The 17,287-nt window shown below is 41.0% G+C and overlaps 1 protein-coding gene across 1 annotated transcript in view; it reads right to left on the bottom strand.

The window, feature by feature from the left end:
* Nucleotides 1-17,287, bottom strand: part of HELZ (helicase with zinc finger) — a 197,245-nt gene that overhangs the window by 75,512 nt on the left and 104,446 nt on the right. Inside the window, 2 exon segments of the mRNA XM_042453183.1 lie at nucleotides 1,154-1,272; nucleotides 2,738-2,916. Of these exon segments, the coding sequence (XP_042309117.1) occupies nucleotides 1,154-1,272; nucleotides 2,738-2,916 (298 nt within the window).

Raw genomic sequence — 17,287 nt, forward strand, 5'->3', positions numbered from 1 at the left:
CAAAATGAAACACAATCCACAGCATTATTTTATTCATTTATATAACACCTTTAAGGGTGAGAGATAGAGGTTTGTAGCGTATGTTTTTCTAGATTCAATCTCCTTCATCAGATGCATGAATCTACATTATATAGACTGCATCTAGATAAGCTAATATAACAAATTTCTTTCTCTCAGTTAGTGTGAAAGATACTACAAGATCCCTTTATATAATGATGTTTGGACCATTAAAGATATCGCTATTTTGTAGATTTTAGATTTTGTTGTACTATTCATCACTAGTGATTACAATCTGGATCTTCTTTAATTCCCAGTGCAGATAGAAACTAAGAATGAAAAGGACTGAAAGGGAATGGCTTTTTGTCATAGAGTACATAATGTCAAAGACTAACTAGTGCAGGGGTAGGCAACCTGCGGCCCGGCAAGGCCTTGGGACCGGCCCCAGCCCGGTCCTGCCGCCGATTGTCGCTGGGGCCTTTGGCCTCTCGCACGCAGGGGCAATTGTCTATAGAAGCCTCAGAAACATGCATTTATATTAACATTTTTTAAAAAATCAGCAAATTTTTTTGCGTGTCCTCCACTTTTTTTAAAAAAAGTGTCCACCATTTGAAAATGTTGTCCTACATTTGTCCCAGTTTATTTATTTATTTAAATGTTTTAAATTATTTAATTATTTATTTTTTGGCTTCGGCCTCCCAGTTGTCTGAGGGACAGCAACCCGGCCCCCGGTTCAAAAAGGTTGCCTAGCCCTGAACAAGTGAGTTTGTGACTAACTCCTTGACTTATGTTTCATTCCCTTACCCATTATGTCACACTATCTGTTTAAGAATTTGATGTGTTGCAATTTACTAATATGATTGCACATTTTTAGTTATATTATGACCTGTTACAGACTGCCAAAATAAAGCTGCTTCGGGTCTCTTTGGAGGTATGCTGTTTAAATGATGCATGGGTCCTAAGAATCCGGAAGCTGCACCAAAAGCTGCACTCCAGTGCTTAGGAATGGAGTGTGGCTTTGGCGCGACCTCCGGACTCTTAGGGCCCATGCATCATTTAAATAGCATACCTCCAAAGAGACCCGAAGCAGCTTTATTTTGGCAGTCTGTAACAGGCCATTATATGAGTTAAGATCAATAATAATATGAAGACATACTTGCATATGGTCTCCCGCCAAGACAATTCTTGTGTTTTTATTTGCTAGTGCTAGAGGCATGATAGTCTCACACTCCATTGCCTGTGCAGCTTCATCTAACAGAATATGTGTAAAAAACCCTACAAAACAGAAACAGAGAAATATTAAATATCAAGTGATAGAAATGGTGACAATCCTATGAAAACAGTTACATGCATTCTGTGAAACCAGTTGAAATCCAATCAACACAGCAATGTGTCCTGTAAAATGGGTGGGATTGCAAGGTGTTTTTACTCTTTCTCTTGCCATTCTACCCTACCAATGAGAGATCAGCAAAGCTAAAATATTAAAATACTTTAGAAAACAGGATAAGCTCCTGATAATTTTCTTCCCTGAAGATTTTAAAACTCTGCTGGAACTGATGTCCAAAATTAAACTGCTAATTTCTACTGTGGTCAAATGTGTTCAAGTGGTTTTTCCCCCCTAGGAGACAGACCTAATCCAACAAAAGAGCTAAAATAAAGATCCTTTCACCTATGAAGAAAGTTCTGGCTCAGGATCAATGAAATATGAGATTAAAAAAAATTAAAACAGGGATAAATAAAGCAGTATAATTCTTTGCTGAGCTGTTTGGTCATTCATAATCATTCTATTAACTTTGCATAATTATATAGAAGAAGAAACTGACAAGGTACTACTTTGAATTGAAACACTATGCATTCTTATGTAGACTTTATCTGCACATATTTATGTTAATATGAGGTAATCTGTCAATGTGCATGTGACAGGTACTGGAATCCTTCACGAAAAACAGCCCTCCACTCTAAAGACATATGATGAAACAAATCCACTCTTGTCATACATGATGTACTGTATATACTCAACTATAAGTCGACCTCATGTATAAGTCAAGGGCAGGTTTGGGTGCCATAATTATGGACTTTGATATGACCCTTGGATAAGTCGAGGGTAAAAGTTAGGGGATATAACAAAGGATCTAAAGGATGAAGCAAAGCAAAACAATGTCAAATAACTTTCAAAATTCAAGCAGACATCAGTCTCTGTGCTCACTCTTAACGCTAGATGGATGAGATAATAGAGGGGGGTCAACACTTCCAGGGCATATTTTATTTCAAAGAAAGAACGATCCCCTGGTGAAAGTGAAGAGTATAATATACAGTAAGATACAGTACTTACATTGACCCGTGGATAAGTCGACTCAGGTTTTTAGGGCCAATTTTTTTACCTAAATTTCTAAACTTATACATGAGTATATACAGTATGTGGCTTTCCTGTATGACTGGGGTATAATAACTGAATTTTGTTTGGAAAGCAAATTAGAAAAGCAGTGCTGTGGAATTAGTACTCTGCCTTTTGAGGGTTATTCTGTGAAGCTCTGCAGGATTTTACTTTCTTCCCTCATGCTGTTTAACATGTACATGAAAACATTGTGGGTGGTTAACTGGAAAGAAAAGTGGACTGGGTTCTCACCAATTAACAAATCTACTTTCCCAATAGTGTTCACTTTGGATAGAAAAATATTTCAAGATTTGTGAATACCAAAGAAAGGAACAGAAAAAACATTTATCATACACATTTCCTCACCAGGCTCAAGATCCAGCTGACACAGATATTGTGAAGTATTCAAAGTAACCACTATTACTCGTTGTTTAAGAATGTCTTCCTTTTGGGGCATCTGAAAGGTGGAATGTGTGCTTGAAATCAAACAGTACTGATGCACCACTGGGTGGACAGTTTTTACCCAGCGATTTCTAAAATAGACCCTGGAAAAGAAGAGATGATCTTACTTTGTGACAAAACACAGTTGCAATGAACTCTTATATTTTTATCTTATCTACTACAGTACTTTTGTACCATCTAATGCATCATAGATTGTATTCTCTAATGTACACTCTACATTATTTTAATTTTTTTTTTAAAAAAAAAAGGTTATCATTACTCACAACTACCCATACCATCCTGGCTCTGCACTTCGAATTACTGAAATGTATTCAAAGAGTTTTTTAGACACCCACTCCAATAATTTGTTGAAATACTGTTTAAATATATTCTTATTATGGATCTACTATAAGCAACTGATTAGAAGGGACGCTGGTTAGAACTCATATTCATGAGATTAAAAAAATCTCACAATGTGAGTACCATCATCCACATCCACATCAGACATTTTGTAAAAACAGGCTTTGGGGTTAAATAACTCCCAATTGTCTATCCTTCATGAAGTTAGGCTAGAGCTCTGATCCTTGAGCCACTACCTATCTATGGAAGTCACAGGACATCCTAGCAACCAAGTAACCTCCCAAGCTCTTTGAGTTGTAGAATTCATCACCGTGATTGGAGACTACCTTTTCTTGTTTCAGAATACAGCATTCTCCTTCCCTAAGAAAACCACACACGAAAGTACCTGCTACATGCAACTCACTGAATCCTTTGTTTGCTTTGCCCTTGCCTATTCTGCTCATTTCGATGGTCATGCAAGGTCTTCCTTGGTAACTTACCGCCCACATTTGGATCTGCTGTTAGAATGATTTTAGCTTGTCTTTATATAGTTCATCTCTCTCCCTGTGAATATGTTTGTTTTGCCTGTATAACTGAACTCTGGTAGTGAAGAGAGGTTTTTCACTTCTGTCTAGAGGTTCAGACAATGAAATGGGGCAACAGGATCTCTCCTATACACTGGACTAGATGGTTGTTGCAGTCTCTTTCAACTTCATGATTACACAATTCTATCATAAGCACTCTTTGAAAGAAGCTGTGGTTCTCAAGTTACCATTCCTTGCCCATCAGAATTGAGGCTCCTCAATTCAACATGAGAACACAAGAATCAGAGACTTCATTGTCTAGATTTTTTAATCTTCTCAATCAGTTTTGATTCACAACAGTGAACCACACTAGGGGACACCACTGCTCCTCAAATATCCATGTTTTGGCAGAAACAGGCTGTGGTATTCACCTGTGTCTCTTTTTTTAATTTTTTTAATTTTATTGATTAAAACTAAAAATTACAATACATAATATAAAAGAATATCCTTACACATCTTTTCCCTTACACATCACGTCAACAGATCAATCTTATTGTCTATTTTGATACACTGGTGCCTCGGGATACGAAATGACCGGGTTACGAAATTTCCGGGATACGAAAAAGTTGGATTGGAAAAAACTGTTTCGGGTTACGAAATATTTTTCGGGTTACGAAATTCATTTCGGCGCGAAATTCAAATGCTGCAAAGTGCAGCTATAGGCTTTCCAGTGCTAACGGAAAGCTAAGGGGGCTGAGTTAGGGGTTAGCTTTGGCGCGAATTTTGAATTTCGTTAGCAGCAGTGATTGGCTTGAGAAATCAAGCTGATCATCTGGATTGGCTAACGAAATTGGGGGGGTGGCTTTGCTTCAGAAACAAAAGCCAGCTTCCATTGATCTGCCCCCTTTGTCTGGCCTTGTGCACTGGTGAGGAAGAGTTTCTTTTGAGCTCTAACTCGTGGTTCCAGTGGAGGCTTGGACTTTTTTCTGGATTTCTGCCTTTGGACTTGTTCTGGCTTTCTGCCTTTAGACTGTACAGTACACTTCGGATCAAGACCTGCCATCAGGAATTTCTCTACAGGTAGGTGGATGGATTTTTACCTTCTTCTTGTGGGGTGGGACAGTGTGACCATGCTTTTGCTGTGGGGTGGTGGTTTCCTTTGGTCATGGCAGTGATGTTTTCAAAGTGTGGGGTGTGGGGTGTGAGTTTTAAAAGTTTGCCCATGGTCCCATGTGGGCCAGAGAGTCTCACCATAGGGTTGCATTTTCAGATTGGGGGGTTTTGGCCTATGGGTTAGGGTTCTGGTGTGCTTGGCTCATGGCTGTGATGATTTGAAAGTGTGGGCATCGATTTTTGCAAGTTTGGCCTTGATTTGATGTGGGCCAGACAGTGTGACCTTGGGGTTGCATTTTCAGATTTTGGGTTTCTGGCCTTTGGGTTTGTGTTCTTGGGTGCTTTGGTCATGGCTGTGATGATTTGAGAGTGTGGGGTGTGAGTTTTGCAAGTTTGGGCCAGAGAGTGTGACCATGGGGGTGGGGGTGGTTTCCAATTGTGGCTTTTGCTCAGTGCCTGTGCCTTTTGTCCTTTTTAGGCTTGAGCTATGGCTCCCAAGAAAGCCACAGATAAAAGCGGCGGTGAGAAAAAGAAGAGGGCTCCCTTGTCCTTGGAGGACAAGAAGGAAATCATCGCCAAGCATGAGAGGGGCGTGCGCTTGGTGGACATTGCCAAGGAGTATGGACGAAACCCTTCGACAATTGGCACTGTCCTCAAGCAGAAGGAGGCCATCAGAGCTGTTGTGGCTCCTGCGAAAGGCGTGACAACGATTGCCAAGCAGAGGACACCAAAGCACGAGGAGATGGAGCGCCTGCTGCTCCTCTGGATTAAAGAAAAGGAGCGAGCCGGGGACACTGTGACCACCTCGGTCATCTGTGAGAAGGCCACCACCATTTTTGAAGACCTGGCCAGCAAGGAGGCAGGCGAAGGAACTTCTTCCCAGGAGGAGCCAGCCACCCAGGAATTCAAAGCCTCACGTGGCTGGTTTGAAAGGTTCAAAAGGAGGACCGGGATCCACTCTGTCGTCCGTCACGGCGAGGCGTCCAGCGCAGACCACCAGGCCGCCGAAGCATTTGTCATCAAGTTCAAGGCCATGATGGAGGAGGAAGGCTACGTCCCGCAGCAAGTGTTCAATTGCGACGAGACGGGCCTCTTCTGGAAGAAGATGCCTCGCCGCACCTACATCACCCAGGAGGAGAGGAGATTGCCAGGCCACAAGCCTATGAAGGACCGCTTCACACTTGCGTTGTGTGCGAATGCCAGCGGGGACTGTAAGGTCAAGCCCCTGTTGGTGTACCACTCTGAAAATCCAAGGGCCTTCAAGGCACACAACATTCAAAAGGACAGGTTGCCAGTGATGTGGCGTTCCAATGGCCGCGCATGGGTCACACGCCTCCTTTTCGTGGAGTGGATCAACAGTGTCTTCGCCCCGACTGTGAAGCGGTACCTGGAGGAAGAGGATTTGCCCTTGAAGTGCCTCCTCCTCTTGGACAATGCTCCTGCGCACCCGCCTGGCCTGGAAAAGGACATCCTTGCAGAGTTCTCCTTCATCAAGGTCCAGTTTCTGCCACCCAACACAACCTCCCTCTTGCAACCCATGGACCAGCAGGTCATTGCCAACTTCAAGAAGATCTACACCAAGCACCTCTTCAAGCGGTGTTTTGATGTAACGGAGAGCACACAGCTGACCCTTCGAGAGTTCTGGAAGCAGCATTTTGATATCGTCGTGTGCTTGAAGATGGTGGACTTGGCCTGGCAGGAGATCACCAGGCGCAACCTGATTGCTGCGTGGAGGAAGCTGTGGCCTGATGCTTCTTCCTTGGAAGGGTCACAGACCGAGGGTGCTGAGCCAGGTGAAGAAGAAGAGGTGGCTGAGATTGTCTCCATCGCAAGGTCCCTGGGACTTGACGTGGACAACGAGGACGTGGAGGAACTCATCGAGGAGCACAGCGAGGACCTGACAACAGAGGACCTGAAGGCCTTGGCGGCCATGCAACACTCAGCCGTGGATGAGGATGTGCTCCATTTCGACAGGGGCCAGCAGGAGGAGGCTGCGGGGGCATTTTTGCCAACGGCAGAAATTAAAGACATTTTGCGGCAATTCCACAATGTGTCTTCTTATGTTGAGAAGCCCCACCCTGAGAAGGTGCTCACCAGCCATGCCATTGCACATTTTGATAATGTCTGCCTTAGCCATTTTAGGAACCTGCTTAAGGCCCGGCAAAAGCAGACATCCTTGGACCAGTTCTTCACAAAAGAGGGAGAACCGTCATCCAAGAAGGGAAAAGGTGACCCTTAAAAAAAAGGTGACCCTTAAAAAAAACACTAAATTTAAAAAAAAAATTGTTGTTAAAATGGTTAACTTTGTTAAATTGGTTGCATTGGCTAAATTGGCTGAATTGGTTAAATTGGTTGAATTGGCTAAATTGGCTGAATTGGTTAAATTGGCTGAATTGGTTAAATTGGTTGAATTGGTTTAAATTTGGCTTTTTTGGCTGCCCCTCTCCTCCTCCTCCTCCTCCTGCCTCACTCTGAGATGCCAGCCAGAACCAGCAAAGATAAGTCAAAAACATTTTTTTTCTTTATCCTTTAGAAACTTTAGAATGGACCTGCAAGTCATTGTTAAGCTCTTTAGTGCCTCAGGCAACTTGTATTGTAGGGTACTTAGCTTAATAGGCCTCTATTGTACCTTTGTTTTGAGTTGCAGGTTCAGTCTGAGGTCATAGAACGCATTAGTTATTTTCAATGGAAAATGTGTTTCGGGTTACGAAAGGAATAGCGGAACGAATTAATTTCGTAACCCGAGGTAGCAGTGTACTTCCTAAGACTAGTTCCTTTCCTATCTTATGATAGAATTGATATTAAACTTACTCTTACTCTTATCATTTACAATCCTTAGACTCAAATCCTTATTCCTTTGTCTTTGTGTTTATTTCTATCTCTACTTCTTGCATCTTACCAATTCCCTTTACTCTTTTACAAAATCTCTATAAAACGCTGAAAAGATGGGATAAGTGAAGTGAAAGTCAGTGGAAGGAGAAAGGAGAGGCCCAAGTTACTTTAAAAAAAATAAAATTTCAAATTTCAAAATTCCTAATTTTTTTAATTAAAAAAATTATTATTATTATTTTCTTTAAAAACATAACATTCTACCAAATTTTCACTTTAATCATATGATATAATGAATATGTAAATACATTTATTCTGTGTATATGATACCGTAATTTAAAGGTAGCATTTTAATTTTGTTAATTGTTTATGTCACAACTATTACCATTACACTCAATGATACATAGGAATTATGATTTATGGGTAATATTAGTAAAATATTACCAAGGATTCTATATGGTGTGGTATGGGAGGTCAATGGGGGGGGTGACATCATGAGTTACTATACCGAGTGACACCAACTCTAGTGATTCCACTGGTTCACAGGAAGATACTTTGCTGGATTCCATCAAAAGGGATTTTGAGACCTCCAACTGTTGTAGGCACAAAATGGCATTTGAAGCCTGCCAAGTGGTGGGCCACAGTTGGCACCACAGAATTTTTTTCATTCATCTGTCACAAACAGAATTGCAAGTTCTCAGAAGTCCCTTGCCACTAAGTAATAATAGCCACAACTGATATTTGACCACATTAATCAAACATAATCTAAATTACTCAAATGTTTCATAAGCACAAAGCAAGACTTAAACATTCATACAGAACAGATAACACATACAGGTGGAGTTCAGCCGTAGAATACAAACAGATCAGATCACATGGGTAGCACACATGAAATGTCTATCATTACAGTATACCGAATTAAGCATTTAGAAGGCATTTGACAAAACTTTATCCATTTACTGGATGAGAAAACCAAAACTAAGATTAGTTACAAAAGCAATCAGTGAATCCTTCTGGCAGGCCTTCCCAGATTAGGTTAGATCCATTAGATCCATCAGACTTGCCTTCCCCCTCTATTGATACCAACACCAAATTGATTGATACCATCACCCCCATCCTCCCTCTCCTCTAGAGGAAGATTCATTTCTTGCGCTAATCTGCCCGAAATTTTAATGTATTCCTATTCGATAGTTTTAAATTTTTTGATGTTTAATATTTTTTTAATAGGCTGATCACTGTTTTTATCACTGGGAGGAGGGTTGAGGTTTTTGGGTTTTCAAATTATAATTTTTAATTGTTTGATGTTTTATTTATACTGTTGGAATCTGCTTTGATTCCTCTGTGAAAAAGCGGAATATAAATCATCATCATCATCATCATCATCTTCATCATCCACAGAGAACCCTAAACACATGCTAACTAAATGAATCAATAAAGTGAAATAGTTCAGGTGACATATATGCACCTTCCTCTGCCTACTTCTTCCTCAATAGAATTGTCTCTGAGCAAAGAATTACAGGCTACTGGGAACTCCAAAATGTACATCCCATCCTCTATGCCAGGGGTAGGCACCCCCGGCCTGCGGGCCGGATCCGGCCCGCCAAGGCCTTGAGTTCGGCCCCAGCCTGGTCCTGCCGCCGATTTCCGCCAGCGCGGGGCAATCAGCGGCAGGACTTCACGTGTGGAGCCTTTGGCCCCGTGCGCGAGCAGCCTTTAGACCCGCCCCCTCGCATGATCCATGGGCCGCTCGCGCAAGCGGAGGAACCTCTCATACGAGCTGAGGGGCCTCTCGCGTGAGCGGCCCCTCTGCTCGTGCAAGAGGCCATACGGTGGGCCTGTAGGGTGCCCAAGCCCTTCCCTTCGGCCTCCCTCCCCTTCAGCCGAAAGGGCCCCTTGGAGCCCTTTCGGCCGAAGGGAAGGGCCTGGGACGGGCACCCAAGCCCCCTGGAGGGTGGAAACTCTGCCCCCGGAACATGGCCCCGCCCCCGGAGGGTGGAAGCTCCCCCCGGCTTCAGCCCCCCAGTTGTCTGAGGGACAGCAACCCGGCCCCCGGCTCAAAAAGGTTGCCTACCCCTGCTCTATGCACTCCAGACTAACACTTCACTTCCACCAAACAACTAAGCTGTAGGTCCCCTAACGCTGATCTTCCAAGGCTACTGACCGATCACGGTGAATTTCCCTCTTTGAGGGCTAGCCTTTATAGAAATGTGTCTGCTATTTCAGATTTTTCATTGTGCTCAGAGGACAGAAGGACAAAGTGTAAAAAGAAGGCTCAGAGCCCAACCAGGTTTTTCCGCCTCCTCAATTGTTTGGGTCAGTTATTTTTAAGATCCTTGTTAGTTTTAGTTAAGTGTTTAATTTATTTTTATTTTAAAGCAACAGGCTATTTCTAAATTGTTCTATTTTGATTCTCTAACTAAGTACACTGAACTAGAAACTAAAAATGATCTGGTTTTCTAGTCAAACTTAAAGACTTATTTCATCCAGGCTCTGGCCTGTTTGGTGGAAGATACTTTGGTTGATCAAATGTTCAAAGAAAGCTCTGAAAAGGAATGTCTTATTCTCTATGTATATACACTGGTATTCTTGGAAATTGGGAACTTTTATTAAAAGTTATGTCAATACTACCTCTGAGGAAGAGAGATAGGGTTTATTCCTTGCAGCTTGTCCTAGACCACAGGCTGAAAGTGCAGACATACCTCTCTCTCTCACACACACACACACACACATACACACACACACACAGATGCAGAACATTATTAAGAAACTTTACAAGACAAAAGAAAAAGACTGAGAGATCAATGGAGCTAGAGAGAGAAATGGTGTGAGAAGGAGCTAGCTTACAGGAAAACTAGTAGAAAGTATAACAAGGGAACAGAAAAGAAATGGAACAAAGGAATGGGATAACATGACAGAATTACACATAATCAAGTCACAAAGAAGAAAGTAGATATCTCCGGATACTAAGAAACACACCCACCCACATAAGTTAAGACAAGGAACAATTAGGATTAGTTAAGATTCATCTACTGCTTTTGCAAGGCAGGCCCTGCAAAACTTAACCAGTATTTAGCCAGGAATTTGCAGCACTATGTATTGCTTAGACTACAATTTAGGATTCAAACCTCTACTTGGCCATGAAAAACCACCGGGTGACCTTGGGCAAGTCACACATTCTCAGTAAGGCAAAGTTAACATGTTTTGTACAAAGTTGGTGTAATAACCTACATTTGACCTACTTTGTAATTCTTATTTAAATATTGTACAGTGGTTAATTCAAGGCTTGTCTCTCCAATACAGAAAGGAAAGCACCTGTCATTATCAGTGTTTCACAGAAGCTGGTACTCTTAGGGACTAAGCAGACGGGCAGGCTAGTAGAGGCCAAACCTATTCTATTTTGACCTGGGTTCTGACCCAGGTATGTCCCCAGGGTGTGTGTGTGCAACAACAAATAGGTGTTTACACACCCACCACCTTACCATGGACCCACTACTGCCATGTGGTCCATACCCGCCCCGGTTGTCCAATATTCACAGAAGATCCCCAGCACGGCCTGTAAGGGTGGAAATTGGGGACCTGGCTATACCCATAGGATCAGGTACTCCACATCTGACATCACAGGCCGCAATGAGGGTCTTTTGTGAAAACGCAATGGTGGAAGTAGGTACAGGGTGTGGAGGAGCCAAGTGGTGTGCTGGTTGCCACTGCAGAGTTTCAATGAAATTCTGTGGCACACAGCAGGTATCTTTGACACAAACCAAGGGCCCTTTGGGCTAGGATCAGTCTGCAAGATAGATGCAAGACTGGCATCCAGACAAGCCAATCCTGGACTGGGGCTAATGGCCTGTATCATCCATACAGAACAATGTGAGGCCATGGAAAGCATCAGCTTTTTGCCCCGTGTGTACAGGCCCTAGACACTGTGAACTATATAGAAATTCAAAAGAAAAAAAGAGGGGGGAAATTAAAATCTTTGCAATACAGCTAATTCAGCTTGTGTTCATGTTTTTTCCATCTTATGTTTTGAAAGCTACTAGTTTAAGATGTAGTCTTGAGAGACATTTCAACAAAATGCCCAAGAGAGAAAACTTATTTGCACTAAGGTGAAAAACATGCTTCAGCACTTACAACACAATCACAAGCACAGAACCTGAACTTGTCACTCTGTGCCTCTACTAATAAGAACCTTTGGCATTGATTTTACAGCAATGTGTGGGTAAACAATTCGCTAGGGTTATGTAACACAATCAATAAAAATAAAAGGAAATCATTAGGTCTATAATGCAAACAACCCAACAGAGCCAAAGTAATCAAACCCATGACATGCCAAGATATCTGATGATCTCCTTAAAAGACCTGACTAGCATGAAAGAGAAGTGGTAACATAACCAGACTCTGAAGAACAGAAGAAGAAATCATAGCGTAATGGTTACAGTGTTCATCTATGACTTGGGTGATCCAAATTCAAATCCTAACTCGGCATGGAATGCACTGGGTGATTTCGCCTCTCATCATCATTAATCTCATCTTAACATACCTACATCATTGTTGAGAATAAAATGACTGTGGAAGAACCAAGTATCCCAGTTTTGGGTCCCTTGGGCAGGGGGAATGAAATATAAAATAAAAATCTATAATTAAAAAAAAGAAAATTACTGTATGTCCATTCATGTGTCTATTTCCCCCACAAATCTAAGGTATGAAACACAAACACCTGAAAATGACACGTGGATGCTTGGACAGCCATGGTTCCACACCGTGAGTACTTTTTTTATATTGATTTATTACTTTAAGCTAATTACATGTTGCTTATATCCTGCAGTGTCATCTTAAGTGATGATATACCACACTTAGGGGTGAAGCAGATGGGTGGCTTGGAGCAGCCAATGACCTCTCCAGCCACAATCAGCCCTCAATCAGCTCAGGGCCGCAGCAACCAAATGGCCTGCTCCCAAAGCTGGCCGCCGCTGCGATTAAATCCAGCAGGAGTGGATTTAATCTGCTCTTTTTGCCAGTGGCTTTGGGCCACCATAGCCGGTTTTAAGAGTGGCTTTGGGCCGCTTCAGGGGTATGCATCGTATAAAGAAAGCAGCTTGAAGCAGCTCTATTTGGTCCATCTGTTTCAGGCCTTACTTAATTATAACACAGCTATTATTATGGACAACTTCAGCTACTTAAAGATGGGTTTCTTGTAAGAAGCCAGCCTCTGAAAAAAGTGAAATCACAAAGCAGCGGACAGTAGGAAAGGCAGCATGAGTGAGAGTCTTTTCAGTTGCTGCTCAGCCAGGTGCTGTGTTGGTGCTCCCAAGGTGACAGGTGCCAAGAAAACAGTGACCAAGATTGGTTGTTTTGAATCTGCAATAGAACAGTAGACTTAATATTAAGAAATAGGTGTTGGGGTACTAGGGTTGTCACCCAAGAAGAAAGGAGGTGGTGGCCTGAAAAAGTTTGTGGGCCACTGGCATAGAGGGTGTAGGGTCAAGGAAAGGAGCAGGAAGTTCCAACTTCCTCAGTTCACCTATAGAAACGTTCCTCTTTCCTAGAAAAATATATCTTTCCAAACATTAAAAAATAGCCATGTTAGGGCTATGAGTTTATTGGTTTTTATCTACTGTATATTACCCTGAGAACTTTGAGATATAGCAAAACTCATCAATGTGGAAAGTAAAAGAAGGAAAGGAAGTTTGGTTTTTGAAAATGTATCCTACTTCACTGAAACAACAATGAGCTAGGCAGTTTGGTTTTATAACTCAAGTCTAGCACAGTTCTGTCTTGCAACTGCAATGTAACACTTATCTCAGTACATTCCACAACTCTTACCAGAAATATATTTAATATTTGTAAATGTTCAGAGTTCAGAAATTAATAGATTCCCCACTCCAGAGATTGACAGTGCTTACTTTTTTTTTTTAAAAAAAGTGAAGAATCCTTTAAAATAGAATTTCATGCATGCATATACCTACAATGGGCCCTTGGTATCCACTGAAGATTGCTTCCAGGGCTCCTCATGGATACCAAAATCCACAGATGTTCAATTTCCATTTAATACAATGGCAAAGGTGGTGTCCCTTATATAAAATCACAAAGTCAAGGATCGCTTTTTTAAATCTATATTTATTAAAATAATTTTTATTCCAACAAAACATACAATTAAAAACATTTGACACATGATATCACAGCTTTAACAGTACAGTATTATTACATACGTAAGGTTCTAAATTTCACATCTACAAGTACTTCCCCCTGATTTCTAAACTTAAACTATTCAATATTTCTTGTTATTATTTGCACATCATCCTATTAATGTCAAACTATTAGATTTAAAAGAGGTTCTGCAAGTGCAAAAAAACCCAGTAATTACTGTGAGAATTATTTGTTTATAAAGGTGTTTAACTACTGTATAACAAAATGTTAAACATCTGTGGTTTCCCCCTTTCATCAGACAGGCACTACAATCAAATCTTTCCATTTCTCTTTCCAGTATATAAATGCCGGTAACCATCCTTCTTCAACTGCACTCAAGAAATTAGTATTTATTCTGCATGTCATAGAGTCATAGAATATCATAGTTATTATTGGGAGATTCTTTTTGTCATTTTTCCCAACACTGTCATCATGTTAAGCAGAAATAATTCATTGTCTTTTGTATGTCCTTCCAGTATTTCTTTGTTGTTGGACGGATCCACCACATATGGAAGCAGATTCCTTGTGTTCTGTCACATTTCCAACATGTGGGGTCTACTGTTTTGTACATTTTATTTAATTTAACTGGAGTAAGGTACCAGCTACACAATAATTTAAGGTAATTTTCTTTCAGGTCTTGTGAATTTTCTTACAGGTCCTGGGATCTTTGGGGCTCAACAGACCGCCCTGAAAGAGCAACCTGTAGCCACCTGTTTTTATGCTGCAAGGAGGCTGTACCAACCAAACAGCACGGCTTCCATCAGGACTAAAAAGAACCCGCTGAAACCAGGTTCTTTTTAGTCTGTGCATGGGCGCCACTGTTGTGCCATTGGAACACTCACGTGCACCGATGACGCACGTATGGTGATGTTTGGATGCTGCACCATGTGGATGGGGCTGTGCTATGATGATGCCAGCAGTGTGCGGTACAGCTCGGGAGCATGCGGACACTCCGCATTCCCGAGCCCTAAAATCGGCTCCAGACCATCACTTTTCGGCAGTCTATACCGGGCCTTTGACATCTTTTTCCATTAATTTTCCTACTGAGCCAACATCAATACATTTCCCACATTCTGGGCCCACTTGGTCATGGAATCCATCACCAATTCTTTCTCCAGTTGCAGCCTTAAAACTGTATTGTAAATTTTAGCTGTTGTTGGTTTCTGATATTAATATTAATATAAATCTTTCTTGTAATTGTTTATAAGTAAACCAATGGCATACAAATCCTTTTTTCTCTAGTTTCTCTCTTTTTCTTATTTTTGGTTTAGCATAGGGGTCTAATTTTAGTAGATCTTTATAGATGATCCATTTCTCTTTATGATCTTTCTATTGACCCATAAACACTTCTTCTGGTGAAATCCATAATGGTATTTTCCTATAGATCTTTGTTTTATACTTTATCCCTGTTTGTAATAATGATCTTCGAATTGTATGATCTGTAAATTCTTTATTGGCTTTTAGTTTGCTATACCAAATGTAACCATGCCATCCAAATTTGATGTTGAAGCCCTCGAACTTCAATAACCTACCATTTTTAAGATCAACCAGTTGGAAACCCAATTCAAACTATTTGCTTTATAATATAACTGTACATCAGGTAATCCTATTCCTCCTTTCAGTTTCCTTTCTTTTAATGACAGGTGTTTTATTCTTGTTGTTTTTTTTTCACTCCAAAGTTTGATATATCTTTCTGCCAAGTTTTTTTTTAAATTGGTTGTGTTATTACTGGAAGATTTTGAAACATGTTGTTCATTTTAGGCAGTATGTTCATAGTTACTGCTGACATTCTCCCAAGAAGGGACAACTGGAGCTTGAACCAACTTAACATATCCTTTTTAAAATCTTTCCAAATTTGTTTATAGTTGTTATCATATAGGTCCATGTTTCTTTTTGTAATCCAGATTCCTAACTCTCTTCTCAGTCTTCAAACTCGATATTTCAAATAGCTGTCTCTCTTCTTGTTTTGACATATTTTTCGTTATGACCTTTGTTTTCTCTTTATCTTAAAGCCAGAAAGTCCCTGAAATTCACTCAGCACTTTTAGTAGTTCCTCCACTCCATCTTCTGGATTTTCACCAGATCATAGGCTTATATGATTGTCCTTTTATTTCCACTCTTTTTTATCTGTGAGTTATTTCTAATTGTGTTATTTAATATTCCCATATCTATTATAAATAGCAGCAGAAACAAAGGATATCCTTTTCTAGTGCCTTTACTGATATTAACTGGCCTCATTCTATTGCTATTAACAATTATTTGAGCTTTTTGCATCTTATAGATAGCACATATTCCTTGTAAAAAATCTGCACCAAGATCCAATTTACTGAGTCAAAGGCCTTCTCTGCATCCACAAAGATTGTTGCTAGTTTTTTCTCCTGATGTTAAATCTATATTTTTAAAAAAAATATTTTCAAGCAGTGGATGGTTGAATCTGAATAACAATTGATATGGAGGGCTGACTGTACACACATTGTTAAAATGAGAAATCTAAGAAGGAAGAGATATGCCAATATTAACTCATAATGTAACTCAGAACATTTGTTAAAAAAAGGCAAGACTTTTTTTTTAAATTATCATTCAACTAGAAGATCACTTCCCAAAAGCTATTTGATTATTTCCTATCTTCTCTGTGAAATTTGGTCCCATTATTACTGTTTGGTCCTTTTGGTTGTCAGGCCACAACCTCAATGATCACAGAAGCTACAAATGAATATGTTTCTTACTCTTCAAGACTTTTGGGCCTTCCTTTTAATAGTACAGTTGGCCCTCCATTTTCGCGGGGGATCCATTTGGATCCCCCCGCAAAAACAGAGACTTGAATGGGGCGCACCTCCATGCTCGTGCCATTGAAAATAGCGGACGTTGCCCCTCCATGGATATTTAAAGTCATGGATCTCAGATCCGTGAATTAGGAGGGACAGCTATACATAGTTTGAGCCTATTATTCAGATTTGCTGCTACAGTCCACTCTTGCCTTATGCAGGGGATCCGTTCCGGACCCCGCCGCGTAAGGCGAATCCCGCCTACGCTTGAGCCCCATTGGAAACAATGGGGCTCGTGTGCAGCAGTGCACAGGGCATGATGGGCGCGCACACCCATTCATTTGAATGGGACGCGCCGCCCCACGTGCACCCCGTGCACACCCCGCAGCTTGAGCGCATATGCTCAAGACCATGCAAAGCGCGCCCGTGTATAACGCAGGCGCACTGTACATCTAATTTATCTTTAGCATCTCTTTTTATCACTGTCATGTCTGTACCACTCTTTTTTTCTTTGATTTTATTTTATTTTTTCAAACCACTGCTTACTTTATCCTATTGTACTCCCCTTTCTAAACTCAGACCCTTTTCACCTTCAGTTGCTATGAGTTTTCTTCCAAGCCCCCTGTTTGACTAGTACTTTGTTGATCTAGATTTGAGTTTCTGCCCTTTTTCTGAGTTCTCTCTTTACACTGTACCTTCCGTTATGTTTCTCTCTTTCTGCC

This window comes from Sceloporus undulatus, chromosome 2 (assembly GCF_019175285.1).
Source record: "Sceloporus undulatus isolate JIND9_A2432 ecotype Alabama chromosome 2, SceUnd_v1.1, whole genome shotgun sequence".
NCBI classification, from domain to species: domain Eukaryota; kingdom Metazoa; phylum Chordata; class Lepidosauria; order Squamata; family Phrynosomatidae; genus Sceloporus; species Sceloporus undulatus.